We start from the raw sequence: 16,537 nt of genomic DNA, 5'->3' as shown, positions 1-16,537 counted from the left end.
CCCATAAAGTTTTTCTTCTAAGGTTGTTTCAACACTTACATACTGGGTGTATTTTAATAATTCATTTCTTATTTATATAGCTGTGTATTGTCGTTTGTCTGTGTTCCTACTAATTGTTATTTGTATTTATAATCTGTTAACTTATACAATGTACAACAAATTTCCCTCGGGATGATAAAGGATTATCTTAATACTGAAACAGAGAATTTTCATCAGATGCTGTAGTTAGTGTGGTTCTGCTGATGAATCCCAATACATTTTATACTGAAACAACTGAATGTCCACACTGGTATGATAATTGATCCCCACCGCACATGGCCAAGTACAGAAACCTTTGTATCATTCATGTTTTTATCCCCTTGGCATGTAATGTGTGTTGGAGGGGGTTGGGGATATAGTGAACACTTCATCTGTCTGTCCGATTTCAAAACATAACTCAAATCATTGTGTTTGTTTGTTCCAACCATACCTAAAAAGGTATTTTTTCATGAAACTGGCAGTGGTATACCCAGTAGCCCAGTCATTAAAGTGTTCGCTTGTCACGCTGAACACCCAGGAGGTTAGAAGTGTATTTGTGGTGTCCCCAGTCGTGATATTGCTGCAATGGTGCCCAAAGTGGGTTAAACCCCAACTCATTCTCTACACTTACTTCGAAGAAACTTGTCAACTGCTCCTTTTGCTATTGTTCCATTATTTGCTATTATCCCAGTTCCATGAATAACTACACAGATTAGAGAGAAATTCCCACCTCTTGACTTCAGATTTGTTGGGAACGGGAGGATTTGTCATCTCCTGGTGCCTCTTGTTTTAAAAAGAAAGAAAAGAGAAGTGTGAGTTCACACGCACTTGCACGTTACAGCTTCATTGGAAAAGGTTGTCACTTTCTGTTAAGGGACACTTAGAAACAGATATACTTATTAAAAACAACAACAATCAGTTTTCAACTCCATGTTTGTTGATATGCAATCCAACTTTGGTCTTTATGACTTGACCACAATATCTGCATGCAAAATTCCCCTGTGTATACAGTAATGAAACAATCTCGTGGGTAATGTTATATAAATAATTTGTACACAGTGGAGAAAAAAACAAACAAAATGTTGTTGAATCCAGTAATTTTCAATATTTCATCGTCCAAGACACATGATACGTTTACAGGGTTACATCCCTCAGGCATGACAGAATCATGTCACTGGTTCAAATTCCAGATTCGTTTTGGTTTAGCTAGTGTAACTGAAGCATTGTTGAAAGCCTCACTCTGGCAATCCATTTTGTTCCAAGCATGTATCTAAATTTGAGCCCAGAAAACATGGATGAATGTCTTGTTATCAACCGACAACAGCGTCAAACGTGTACATGAGAAGTTGGAGAGACAAATGTGTGACCTGTTATGGTATGTGAAGGAAATTTGAATATCTTGCCAAGGACTGTAACTAATGTCCTTTACTGAGCACTGTTAACAGCATATACAGTTTGAGAGTTTGATTTTGTCGTGGGAGGCGATTAATGAGATCAGGCGACCAGGCTTGCTGACCTGATGACACGTCATCAGTTCCCATCGGATCGATGCTCATGCTGTTGATCACTGAATTGTCTGGTCAGACTCTGTTGTTTACAGACGTTAGTTGATGAAGACCACTTCTAACCTGGACCTGCAGTCATTACTACAAAGTGTGCATGCATGCATGTGTGTGAAAAAGGTTCATATGCTTTTAAAAATGTTATTTTAAAGAGTTTGTTCTTTTAAACCACTTCCTATTTATGTGGCTATTGTTGATGACAATGTACAAACAGACCTGGGTGGGATTTATATTTTGGGGGATATACTTACTATCCACCTTTACTCATTCACATGACCTACTGAAACCGATATCCTGTACATAAATATCAACATGTCACAGCTAGGAACACTGTAGGGAAGACTACACACCTTTATTCATTCACATGACCTACTGGAACCAATGTCCCAAACTTAAGTATCAACATGTCACAGCTAGGAACATTGTAAAGGAGACTATGACATCGAGTCCAAGGGGCAAAGGCATGGTGAGAATGGTAACCACAATGGGTAGTAACAAAGCATAACAACCAAGGACAGGCATGCAGTACTATCATACGGACATATTTGTGCATAACAACATATCAGTATTGCATATCTCATGAGTCAACTCTGAATGGGTATTTTTATTATCCTTAATTTTGTGTTTAGTATCAAAATGATCTGTAATGGATTGTCTGGCCCAGACCTGTGACTGTATAAAGCATAGTCCAGCATGCATCTCATTTTTCTTTTATTTTATTCTGCTCTTATATTGTTTATCAAAAACTGAGTGTGGTCTCTCATGTTGTACTTATACACAAAATATCATTATGTTTTTAAACTGATGCTAAGTATGACTCTGAAGAGCAAAAGGCAGATCAGGGATAGCAACAGGAAAATTGGGTTTCAGCTGAAAACTAAATATTGTGTCACTGAATGGAGGTTCAGACAATTCATAAAATTGGAGGAAATCCATGGAAAATTGCCATCCTTGACAGGCACATTAATGATTTTATGAATGCTTCTGTCATGTAACCACCTTTGTAAGTGCAGCAAGCTTCTGCAACAGTTTAACTGGGTATCCCTTTCGTTCATTGTTCTCAACACTGAAATACCATTTATCAGGTACCTAAAATGCTATACTACATCTTGGCATAGGAGGTTAACATATACTAGTATTTATTTCAGTGCAGAACCTTAAATACAGAAAACCACCCTAAAATTTGGAACCCTAAAATTGAAATACATTCCCAAAGATTTCTATTTTGTTCTCAGCCCCAAATCAATTTTCACATAGAAATTCCAATCCACAATGATTGAAAGGAAGTGTTTTCCTATAAATGTTAGCTTTCATAGTGATATAACCTTTCAGCATAATTATTTTTCAAGCAATTAGATATTTACTCCAATGTCTGTGTATGAGTAACTGTTTTGAGGACATTTTGTGTGCTCCCACTAGTTTAAATAATTGAGTACTTCTACACAGAGTTTCTTATCCTTATTGGGTAATTAACACTATTAAATACATAAATACAAATGCTTCTCAATAGGCTTAAGTTTTTAGTAATTCTCATATTGCCAAATAGTTGGAAGCCATTTTCAAACAAGCAACATGGAAGTCACGTGACTACTACAGTAAACTCCGGAGAGTGACTACGGCCATAACAGTATATGTATACATAATCATCACTTAACATTGTTTCTAGAGTTTGGGCGCCACAAAGAAACTATCATATGCAAGCCAGTTTAGTTCATAGAGTAAAGTATGCAAGGTATTATGGAGCTGTTGGGTTTTAGGTGAATCTTATGAGTTGTTTGTCCTTCTGTATTTGTAATTAATGGAGTAAATGTGATTTTTATTGAGTAAAATATGCAAATACGCACCTTATCTGGAGCTCTGGCATCTGTTTCTACCAGAGGCAGTTACTTGGATTTAAAACCTAGCATAGAAGGCATGACTATAGTTAAAAACAAAAACAACAGAAGCCACTTTAAACATCTGTGAGATATTATATTCACATTAATACAAAATGTCTGCTAAAATGCACCTCTTTTAATTGCTAAACAATTTCAGCAGAAGGGGATGTATAAAACACATGTAAAACAAATAGGACTAAAAGTGTATCCAAGAATTTCACATGACCTACTGGAACCAAACTTAAGTATCAACATGTCATAGCTAGGAACATTGAGCCCCTTTCATACAGTTCTGGGGCTCCTTTCACACAGCACTAAGGTGATCCTATGTCACCAAGGTAGCCTTAGTGCAATGTTAAAGAATAAGAAGAAAGGTTAACCTTCACAAACATTGCTTCGTGAAAGGAGTCCCTTGTACACTTGCTGTACTTCAGGCTCAAAAGAAACGAAATCTGAATCAGCTGGTTTTCTTTCGTCCATAGCCCTTTATTACTTATCCACTCTAAAAGAGCACCTGCACGCATAACACATCTCCTCAAGAATCCAAACAAAATAAATCTTTGGCTTATTTGGTTCCTGAACATACAGCTATTAAGGAAATAGACTGTATTGCAGCTGAACATTTCAAACCATGCAATCTGTAAATTTAAAAGTACAAAATTTCATACAACAGCATGCATTTTGTGAATTGTGATACGTTGATTTTAGTAGTGACCAGTCCATGAGTGAGAGAGTGAGTGAGTATGGTTTTAGCAATATTTCAGCAACATCATGGTGGGGGCACCAGAAATGAGCTTTACATATATACCCATGTGAGGAATCAAACCCGGGCTTTCAGTGTTATGAGCAGACACTTTAACCACTAGGCTACCTCATTGCTGCTGTATGAAATATAAGCATTGGATATGCATTATGACTGGATACAAATCATGTCATATCCATATGCCAAGGTCACATATCCTATTGCAGCTTCACTTGTATTGCTGTATGCTTGCACTTCTCACATTTAGATAGCACACCAGATGACAGGAATACTGTTTCTAGAGGCATTAATACAACTCACTAAATCTTCAGCCAAGTCAGTGTTTGAATACATAATACGCTCCATAACTGAGAATCATTAACATGCAGGTGTTGGTAGTTTATGACAGTGTAACAATGTAGGATTCTGTGACAGTGATGTATCGTATCCATCGGAATGGCACATATGAATGTTCTTGGTCATACACCCTCATGTAGCGGATCTGTAGGCCAGTACAGGTGTATCCCGACACCTCGTAGTCCACAATGAGGGGTCCGATCTCCTTCTTGTTTATCTTGTCTCCACCTTGGCTGATCAACTGCAATTAAAGAAGTTTGGTTTGTCATGCTTGTCAGTTTGTCCATCTCCTTAAAATGTCTTGAATAAACTTACACATACATGTATACTGAAAAATCGTTATCTTTGAGGTGATTATAAGTTGAATGGCACTTATCCGAAGTTCAGACTGGAATACAGTCAGCACCTGAAAAATGTGGGTCAAGGGAGGATAAGGTCCTTTTCATGTTGTCTGAGTCCTCAAAATAGGTTGTACAACCAAAAAAGAATGTTCTCTGTATGTCTTCACTTAAAGGTAACAAGGAAGAGAATGAACATAATTGAAATTCACATGATTTACTGGAGCATACTTTGCACGAGTTACCTGTGACAGTCTAGAACAATAGATACACCACTGGGGAAGGGCATTAGAAGAGGCTCAAATTTATGTTCCAGCATAAGAAAATGAGAAAGTAAGTGAGTGAGTGAGTTGAGGTTTACACCACAGTCTGCAGTATTCCAGCTATATGGCGGCGGTCTGTAAATAATCGAGTCTGGACCAGACAATACAATGATGAAAAACATGAGCATCGATCTGCGCAGTTGAAACCCGATGACGTGTCCACCAAGTCAGCGAGCCTGATCACCCGATCCCATTAGTCACCTCTAAAAACTTAGCATAGTCGCCGTTTATGGCAAGCATATGTTGCTGAAGGCCTATTCTACCCCAGACCTTCTAAGTGCACAGTGTGAGATATGACCTGTTTTAAAAATTGAGTTTCACATGTTGTACCTATGAGTAGAATACCCTGTAACCCAGTAACAATACCCTGAATTTTCCAATAGCTTCCATGGCACCAGGCAATTTTCTCATCTTCCAGGATATCACCCCTTCCTCTCTCTTCAAGTCTGCACTCTGATTTGGTCCACTGAGGTTCTGGGACATGCTGGAATCACAAACTCTGTTTAGTAAGATTGAAAAACAGATGAACAAAGCAGTGCTACAGCAAATTTTCTACAACTCTTGAAGAATATTCCTTTTCTCCCAAACACTTTGTCCTGAAAAAAGTGACCTTCCTCGTATTCCTGGAGCATGATGACTGCCAAGGAACACAGCATCAAACAATGAATATTTCTAACAGTGTGATACAAGCAGTTGAGAGATACTGTATATGGAGAGTCTTTTCACAAAACATTCATTTATAAGACAATTCCTTGCTTCTGTAATGAACATTGTGGCTTTTCATCATTTACATTCCTGAGAAAATGTTCTTGTAAATGATTTACCTGCACTTACAACAAATCAAACTGTAGTGTTTTGAATATATGTTTTACATGTACTGGCTACCGACCAGCTATCACTGACCCCCTGGCTGTAGTGCTTGTAGCGCATGAATTGTACTTCTGCAGTATTTCACACATTGACACATACAGGTGTTGGCAATAACTGGAACACCGGGATAACTCGTTGCTAGCCAGTACCACTTAAAATGTGAAAAAAATACCCCCAAAAAAGACCATGGTGCACAACCCACCAGCCATGACAAATCAACTATGTTCATGCTAAACATTTGGGACTTCTGAAACTTATTTTGAACAGTTTATTTAAGTCACTGATATCAACAACACAACATGAACCTATGGGACATTGTGTTTGTCATCTTCCCGGTATATGACACTGAGCCTCACCTTGTGACTGATTTTGGAATGTTTATCTTGACTGATATGTAAACAAACTGGCAGCTGGCAGGAACTTCACACTTGAGCCTCACTGTCATGTCAACATCTCTGGTGGAATAACAACATAAGCATTGTAAATGCACATCTAGGAACCAAAGTGATATCATAGTAACAACACATTGATGTGTATCTGTTTGAATCAGCTGGCATACAGATCGAGAAATTATCTACACTGATGCAGTGTGAGTGAGTAAGTGGGTGAAGTATGTGGGCATGGTTTTATGAAACTGTTAGTAATATATGATGGGCAACACCAGATAATCGCATCACTTATGTAGGAAGTTGACCTTGACAACTGTACGCTTTAATATATTGTCTACCAAGTCTGCCCTACCCAATACAGAATTGAACTTTCATAGGAACTCTTGGCAGACTAAGGCAAGTGAAAACTGGAGGCAAACCTACCCATAACTCAAAGAGTAAAACGGTATCAGTGTCTAAGGATGTAGCTGTAGTACAAATATTGTACCAGTATGAATATACTGGAGAAACAGTGGAGCCCCCTTTACACAGGCTGCATATTTCTGGAAATCCTGCCTTCCACACAAGTTTTTAGTGAAATGAAACTTTTCTCCTCTAAATGTACTCACATGCTCGCACACTATGCTTCTGAACACAGACAATGATTTTTATCCATTCTCTATAACTTCGATTGAGAATTTTGACCTGATTACCCAGCAGGCTTATATACAGTCAGGAAGGCACCTGCATGTGAGTTAACGCTTATGGAACAACTGATTATTATGTACACAGCTATCTCTCAGCAGTAGTTTGATATATGCCTTTGTCTTGTTTTAATTGTCAACACATATTCAGTGCGGTACAGTTTGGAAGGAGGAGAAATCAGAACCAGTTGTCACACCAACAGTGGTCATGCACAAGCTTTGTGTTGTTCTTCAAGTGCAATGGAGATGCACTCTCACTTAATAATGTGACAGACTTGGTTAAAAAACTAACAGACATTAAATTAACGAAACAGACTGTGCTCACGGATTTCTTCACTTCATAAAGGCGCATTTACATACAATGTAAATTCATCTACAGTATGGATTCTAGTGTTAAGTGCAGTTTACATGTTCATGGGTACCAATTCTAATACTGATTGTTGTTGTTGTTGTTTATCACCTATTTATTATCATGAGTGCTACATATGTAAAACTGAAGAATAAATTTTTCACTGTGCGATTCCTGAACATGTTTCTTGGTATATTCAAATAGCCAAACAACTAGTTATCCCGACAATTTTCAGGCATAACCAAAATGTCTGTTTAAACAGGGCTTAACTGTATTGATGAAACTAAAAGCGGTGTAAAACCAAACTCACTCACTCATTGGACAAAAACAATCTTGTAATGTTGTGAAATGTAATGTTACTTGGACAGTGTGTAAAAAGTATGAAAATGGTTCCAAATAGCAACCAGTGATATACAGTCCCCTGGCCCCAAACACGTATCTTCCATGTTACCTGGTTGCTCTCAGGAACCTGAGTAGACATGGTGTCAGGCTTACCTGCTACCCTTGATTTCCGACAGGAATGTCATCACTCTGAGAGGCAGTGTTATAGGAAACTCCCCATTAGCACTGTATGTCATGATAGAAAACTGTAAGAGAAACATGGTGCTTTACCATTTTTATCATAACACGTAACACCTACACATGGCACAGATCTGCTCTGGCAAGGAATGATGAGTGAGCCTTTCTTTCCTCACATGTAAGCACACATAATGATTTGTAATAGGAGCCACATACTGCTTTCTTTTCATGTGTCATCACAAAGATTCACATAAATTTGAATTATCATTCACTGTGAGCTTTAAGTCTGTTGAACAAATCTTGCACACCTTCCATTAACTGATTCCTTAATGTTGGATGAAAATGCTGAATTTGTGTACAAGTTAACAATAACATTTGCAAACAAAAATCTGCAGAGAAATCTCTAAATTTTCATATCTTCTTGGATAGGAATATCTAGCTACACTTCATTTTTCATGGGTGAATGGATGAGCAAGTATTAATTATGCAATACTTCACCTTTATCAACCACCAAATGTTGTTCTTATATGGGGAGTAGAAACCTGGTCTTCAGCATGAAAAGTAAACATGTAACAAGCCACACTCATGTAGACTTACATCTTGAAAATTCTGATTTGTGGGGAAAAAGCTCACAACTTACCTCTCCTGTTTGTGGGTACACCCTCAGGATTCTGTTACTGTCAAACTCATCAAGTTTGACACACTGGTGAAAATGACACCTGTCAAGCTGGACATTTTGTCCAAGACCTGCTCCACAAATAAACAAAATAACTATTTAACTAGTTTGCACATCTACTGAGCTTAGGTTTATGAAAGTGGGGAAAATAGTTTGTCATCTCCATTCAGTCTATAAAGTAAGTTCAGTTTGAGAGAAAATCCAAATGGAGCAATAAGGCAAGGGCAGTAACTCTTTAACAAAATGACTAAGTGGTTGAGAGGAAAACTGCAACATATATACTGTACCACTTCTTGCTCCCATAAGCTGATGCATTGAAGAAGTAGAAGTTTTAAAGTTTCATCATAAATCACCTGCAATATTCCAGCAATATCACAGCTGGGGACACCAGAAAATAGGCTTCACACATTGTATGGGAATGTGGGGAATGAAACTCCGGGTCTTTGGCATGAGAGAACACTTTAACCACTTGGCTACCCCTCTGCCCCATTACTCTTGGGGGTAGTGACAGGGTCATTTATGAACATTTACCAAGAATGAATGCAGATCAAAATTCTATGCTAAATAAAATTTTTCAAATCATTCTTTCATCACAAAAGACTGAATGGAGACACTGCATTGATCTACCTACCTTTCAGTTGGCCCTCCTGATGCACAACCAGGTCATCATTTAATGCTATTTTTATCAGGGGACTGCCAATCAAGAAGTTCTTCATGTTGACTGAACCATTAATTTCCATCCGACTCACAACTCCCTGAAATTAAATCATAAGCTTAAACTGTTTACTGGAGCAGGCCTCAAAGAATATTCTTGCTAAACAGAGGTCCATTCAAAGCGAACTGCCTACATTTCCAACTTTGGAAGAAATTCTGTACAATTCCTATTGGATCCGTATTTAAAAAAGTTAAGGTTGCTTCATAAAAACTTCAGCCCGCCATAGCCCTGTAAATGTCCCCACAAACAACAATATGGGGCAACAATTTGAATAAATACAGTTATATTTCAGAAGAATTTCGAAAATGTATATGTAAAAGATGTTTATAATTCCTCTAAACAAATTTGAAACGTATGTTAACTTCAACAGAAGTCCAATTCTGTCAAACAGTACCAGCCAAATTGACAAAGGCAATGAAAATCACCTTGCAACATTAATTCAGTTCTTTAGAAACACATTTTTGTCAATCAAGCCTGATTTTGGTTCAGCCAATGAATGTTGATGCATCTCACACTACCTGCCAAGAGTTCTGTATCAGATATAAATGACCATCAACACAATGGCTAAGTGAGTGAGTGAGTGAGTGAGTGGGTGGGTGAGAGTGAGTGAGTGGGTGGGTGAGAGTGAGCGAGTGAGTGAGTGAGTGAGTGAGAGAGAGAGAGAAAGTGAGTGAATGAGGTTGTGTAGCTTTTTATGTCATTTCTGGTCATCAGAAACGAATATGAATGAAAATTTAATTTCTTTTATCTGAGCATACTTCGCTTGAGCCCTTACTAAAGTGAGATATGCAAAAATGGAATATGTACTAGCATTGCAGTAGTGCAAGTCATTTCGTTTGCTATGGCTGCACATGGTACTGTGGGCTATAACTATTAGATAATACAAACCAAATATGATAGTCGTGTCAGATCATAAGATATTATCACAACAAATTAACAGTCAACATGGGGGTTCCATATAGTACATGAGTCACTAAACTACAATATTATAATAATAATTATTCGTATTCGTTACCCAATGTTCGTGATACATATCATATTCACCACACAGTGTATTCATTGCAGCCCTAGTGGTTAGTGACTGTGGGTAGCTAATAACACTCACAGTGGAGTCAACAACAGCTGTCAGCCTTTCAACAACATCAACAAACACCTCATTCCGTCGGTTCTCCTGAAATACAGATGAGACTGTATAACATATACTTTGTGTATGAATGAAATCTTTTATTCCTCAATATCAAACTAGTTGGGCATAATGGAAAAGTGCACTGTATCACTGTCATCACAGTAGGTATGAAGGAGAGACAGCTGGTATTAGAACTAGTGGGATGTTCATAACTTATGGTAAGGGGGTGATGATTTTAAGGGGCTGTCACCCATTTTGTTTTGAACTGGTGGGGAGTCATCAATTTTACTGGAGGGGTGGATGGTATGCTTAAAAACTATAGGAAAGGAAAGGGGGTTATTGATTTTGTCTAAGACATGAAGTGGGATCACACACTTTGGGAGGAGGGAGGTCATTCACGTTATACATGCTACTTCATACAATCCAGTTTTCAAATTTTGAATTAAGAATGTAGTCAAAACATCTGCATAATCTGGAATCTAAGTCCAACATCAAAGACTAGAGCAGTGTAGCTCAAGAAAGTTGCTTTCTGGCTGCTAAATGTCGACTTCTTGCCAGGAATTTCAATGTCCTTCAAAGGTTTGCTCTGTTGTGACTCAGTCTAAGTAAACTTATCCAGTACTTTTCGGTTACACTCCACTACTGAGTCTAACAAAACCTTATGGGAGGTTGCGTCAGGTAACCTTTGAGATTGACCAATCAGCACACAGCTTACCAAATCACAAAAGTGCACATTCGCAAGTACCTTCTTGAAAAGGTTCGTACCCGAACGATTCCGAATGCTATTTAGCGTACGCTCGCTTCCAGGTGATGCACACGAAGCACGTACAACCATGACAACGGTGAGTAAACAGTCATTGAAAATAGTGTTTTGGGCAACATTCAAGGATGTCATCTTGAGGAAATATTAGGTAATGGTAAAATTGTCAACAGAAACCCCAAAACGTATATACTGAAGGTCAAATAACTGTATTATAAGTGGATTTTTGTTTGTGGAGAGATCTGTGTCAGCGACCTGATTATTTTGAAAGTCCCACTGATCCCTAAACAATAACCATTGTCTGATTGGTTAAATCTATTTAACCCTCTTGCGTTTGCCTGGACGGTCATTGGTCGCTCAAAGGTTACCTGATGCGACCTTCTACTAGGAAATACAGCGAGACTAAGTTTACTTAGACTGTGTTGTGACCTGTCCTCAGACTTTAAACACCCAGTGGACTTAATTGTAATACTTAATTATAATAAGCTGAAATGTACATGGTCTACATGGTTTACTAATAGGAATTAACATCTATCTCTTCATTTGAAAGCTTTCCATTAAAGCCTAATGAGGGTGTGAACAGTACTGTCAGCAGAGCTGTCATATATTTTTTAGTAACACTTGATCGTTATTCTTGTGTGAATTTTGAAAACTCTTGTTTCTGATTGGTCTATTATAGGTTAAATAATCACTGCTGACTAAAACAGATGAGATACGGGTACTTGCCATATCTGCTTGAGATCGGATTACCGGTTTGTTCGCTGCACTGAAGGGCACAACCCTGCTGTCAATTCCAAGCTGAAAGTAAAGTAACTGCATTCACTGTACAAAGTAATTCATAACAATATATTCATGGTTTATTGATCAACTGTTCATGCATGAACTCAAACCCTGAGAAGGGCATGTAATTCATAGACATTGTAATGGAGTGTTTTTCAATACAATGTATGAATATCTGAGAATATGAGAAATTGTAAACCAAAAGTCACTGTGATCTGTAATCTGATTGGTTGAAAAACATGATCAAATGGTATTAGATTCCCGGAAACTGTAAGACTATTCACTGCGTATTTACACGTAAACAATTGTTTTGTTGTGTCATCAACAGTGGTGACGTCATTCAAAGCATATTGTGACGTAAAGTTAGAATGACGTCACAAATGAGCAACTCCAGATGCTACCATGGGAACCAGCTGAAACGGCCAGCTGAAGACACTTTACTGCTGTACTCATATTCGATGTAAATGAGTGCAGACAGTAAAACCCCTTTGGTTCACTTTTTTGTTTACAATGTCGATAAACATCATGTGTTGGCCAATTTCCGGGAGTTATTGTGTATTTGAAGCATGGGAATATTTCATTTGAAACCTCCGGCTGACGCAGTCGGTTCCAAATGCATTCCCGTGCTTCAAATACTCAATAACACCCGGAAATTAGCCAACACATGATGTTTATCTCCTAAACATATAACACTACTTTGATCTAATCTTTGATGTAATCTCAGGTATCAGTATTATATGTACTTGTACTGCATATGGGGATCAGTCTAACAGCAATGGTTTACAGCATAATATGACACTGACTGATCTGTGAGAGTGAGTAGTTTTATGCCACTTTTAGCAATGTTCCAGCAATATCATAGCAGGGGGCACAGAAATGGGCTTCACACATTGTACACATTTGGGGAATCAAACCCAGGTCTTTGTCGTGACGAGTGGGTGCTCACACCACCCCTCTATGGCAATAAAGGGACTGACTGATCCAGGATCACTTAATGAAATGAAAATGGTATGGTGCTTTGTTTTTTATCACAGAACCACTCACTAGTCTAGCTGCCACATCTTCTTGTGCTGATCTGCTTGTTTCTATGACAACTGGTTCACTACTGATGTAAGGTTTCAACTTTTCCGTACTTGCAAGCTGAACATACCCATAGTCCTGAAATGGAAAATTATGTCTAGATGCAAATATGCATTTAAACTTTAATGGTAACTGAAAACTGACACAGGCATCAAATTAATGGCCTCATTAATTACGATTTACATACAGGTACCTAAATTTATGCACCTCGGGGGCTCAATATGTTACCAGTGTCACATACTTTTAACGATCAGAATCTTATTTGCACTGAATAGTCAGGCTCTTAGGTTTTGCTAAGTGGTAGTTAACCGATAACTGCTCAAAGGCTGACATGCAGCCCATAGTCTGCAGAAAATATTCCAGTTAGAAATGTTCCAAGGCATATTATAGCAGTTACAACATGATGACTTCATCAAGATTATTTATATTTCACTGATAACATGTACCTTTACAGACTAATTTTATATCGTTGGATTGTTTGAATGTTATATATATTTTGTGAATGTGCAGGTGTGCGTGCGTGTGTACGTGTGTGTGTGAATGAATGACAAATAACATGAAACATACACATTGAGCACATTAAGTAACTCTCAGAATGTATTGGTTCTCCAGGATTAGCCATGTTTTCCCTGAAATTATACACGTATAATTGTATTGGCATTCATAATATCTAGTATCTAGCATTTAAAAATATACAAACCAGCATTTCATCCAGTACTTCGTATAGCAGCAACAGGTTGCTTTTGATGGAATTTTCTGACACCGTTCCACAGAAGTCCTTGCATACATGGTATAATCTGAAACGACAGACAACAAGGATCAAGGCAACACTGGTGTCATCTCATCGGTGCAACGACCAAAAACATCAAGAGGGATATCCTAGAGATGAGGAACCAAGACATGGCTGTATTTAGGATATGGTGTACCCTTGAGGTATAAGGAACATGGAAAGGGGTGTCCTTGTAGCATAAGAATTGAGTATTGGGTATAACACCACTTTTAGCAACAATAAAACAATATCAAGGTACAGACACCAGAAATATGCTTTACACATTATGCATAAGTGGGTCAATCACACTTGGGTCTTTGCTGTAACATGTGAATACTTAAAGCACTGGGCCACTCTGCAGGCCCCAGGAATAGACACAGGTGTATCCTTGACAGACAAGGATGGGAATTGCCTTGGGTAGAAGCTCTATACTTGTCTTCCATGGGCAAGAAGAAACATGTATCTCAAAATGCGGCTAAAGTTCAACTGTTGTTGTTATCAAGGGATTCACATTCTGAGTGGGCTGGTTTACATTTTTTCCTTCAAATATTACCAAAGGTAATTCAGAGGTTGGTAAAAGAATTTTTAAAATATGGAATTTGGTTGCTACCTGCTGAGTATTTCTATCACTGAAACTGGAGATAGTTCAGATGTTGATGTTGCAAAGAAAATTATGTTATTTCTCTGAATGTAGAAGTAGAAGATATTGTCATCCTTCTGCAAAAACAATAAGAAAAATCATTACACTGAATTCCAATCACATGAAAATGGATACAACTTGAGGGGATATTCATAATTTTTGGTTGAATTCATTTTATGGAGGAGCATGTCCTCCCCTACCCCTCACCCCTACCCATTAAATTTAAGTACAAAAAAGTGACACACACACACAACCAACCCCCTGGCCCCCTTCCCCACCATGTCATGTACAAAGTCAGTGACACATCCAACCACTCTAGACTGTCATGCCCTGTTTATCCGAAACTCAGATATCTGCAAAACTCGCCTTCTGAACGAAAATTCCATAAAATGAATTCACAACCTTGTAAAATTAGTCACTTATCCAGAAATTGGTTTCCATAATTGGATGGTCACTTTCACATAGAAAACACTAAATTCTATGCATTTGTTCCAGTATATCTACATTGCTGAGCACCTGACAGTGTGTTTTCATATCCATTTCACTGAGTGCCTTTGTGTGCCCTTACATAGATGAAGTCAGCAGCCTCTGAGAGGATTAACTACCTGTAATTAGCAAGGTGAAAATGTGTTAATTTTGAGCTGCCACCTCCCCACCCATGTCTCCTAAAGGAGCTTGTGTCTTGACCAGTTGATCAGCTACTACGTTTGAGGTCTGTTATGTCCGTTTCTTTTCATGTCCTCTTACATATTATCCGTGGTTCCGATATCTGAAAATTCATTTATCTGGACAATTTCAAGAAAAACAAATTTGTCCAGATATAAGGGGATGGCTGTACATGTATACAAAATTGATGACCCCTACCTTCCCAGAACAAAATGGGTAACGCCACCCATCCACCCTTATAATCATCATCACCCCTAATAGCCATACATTATGAATGGTATGATGTCATTACATTGAGCAAGCATAAGAAACTTTGATGTGCATCCCCAATACCATCTGTATCAGCTCTGACATGTCCATCAGTTTATTGCAAGGATATCAAATACAATGTATCTGGGCTTCTCATGACCTCTGTTCTGGCAGTTTGACAAGTAAAAATTAAAAGAACTAGTGTATTTTACCATTATATAGCGATGTTGCATAAGCATGATTCTCTACATATTGCGGATGGGTGAGTGAGATACAGTTTTAATAAATATAATACATCAGCATATATAAAGCCATCTGTCATAACTAACGGCTGATTAAGAACCACTACTTACAAAGTGAGGCTGTAGATTCCTACCATCCTGGTTCAGTTTCTTCACAAAGACATCAGTTGTGTTGCTTTTTATGTGATCCTTTCGATCTGTTTTTTTTTGTTCATTAAGGTTCAAGAGTTCATTACAAAGTTGCTTATCTTTTGAAATTTGATCGCAGTATCTCTCATTTCGTATATAGGGACAGAATATATACACAGGGCAATGTTAATTGCTTGGCTAATTTGCGGTTTGATGCGGCACTCTGAAAAATCGCGGCAGTCTGTCAACTGGATTCAGTGACCAATTCGATGTGTCCTAGCTTCGTATCAAGGGGATACTGTCTCATCATAGTTATAACGTTACGAAAGTATGTCAATGACGTCATGACCTTCATCATGATTCGACCATACCTGGAGTTTACAGCATGAGCAAGGATCATATTCATCTTCGCCTACTACTTCAACGTAGTACGTCAAAGATTGAACGATCGAACTATCAACTGGTGTTCATAACATACTCTGTTTCACGTGAAAAGGATACAGGTTTTCTTCAAAAGTGGCTCATAAACTGGAGAAAGAATACATATTTCAGAAATCATGACAACCCCATACAAGGCAACCTCGTCTTGAATGAAAAAAACATTAACTTCACATCTCGACGTTCGAGCACCTGTTTCGTCTGCAGTCATCCGGGCATTTCGTTCCGGAAATCTCGTCT

At 38.2% G+C, this 16,537-nt stretch overlaps 1 protein-coding gene across 1 annotated transcript; it reads right to left on the bottom strand.

Annotated features, from left to right (window-relative positions):
* Positions 1–3,530: 3,530 nt before the first annotated feature.
* On the bottom strand, positions 3,531–16,531 carry LOC137293436 (AP-4 complex subunit mu-1-like). The gene is made up of 13 exons (XM_067823974.1): positions 16,361–16,531; positions 15,842–15,927; positions 14,544–14,650; positions 13,865–13,961; positions 13,129–13,242; positions 12,031–12,102; positions 10,524–10,589; positions 9,335–9,458; positions 8,668–8,774; positions 8,004–8,095; positions 6,444–6,542; positions 5,584–5,701; positions 3,531–4,797 (listed from the first exon to the last, which is right to left on the bottom strand). The coding sequence occupies exons 1-13, from the start codon at positions 16,506–16,508 to the stop codon at positions 4,600–4,602; spliced, it is 1,428 nt and encodes a 475-aa protein (XP_067680075.1). The 5' UTR covers positions 16,509–16,531; the 3' UTR covers positions 3,531–4,599.
* Between the last annotated feature and the right edge of the window lie 6 nt (positions 16,532–16,537).

The sequence above is a fragment of the Haliotis asinina genome, chromosome 8 (assembly GCF_037392515.1).
Source record: "Haliotis asinina isolate JCU_RB_2024 chromosome 8, JCU_Hal_asi_v2, whole genome shotgun sequence".
Lineage (NCBI taxonomy): Eukaryota > Metazoa > Mollusca > Gastropoda > Lepetellida > Haliotidae > Haliotis > Haliotis asinina.
This window is presented reverse-complemented; position numbering and strand designations above follow the sequence as displayed.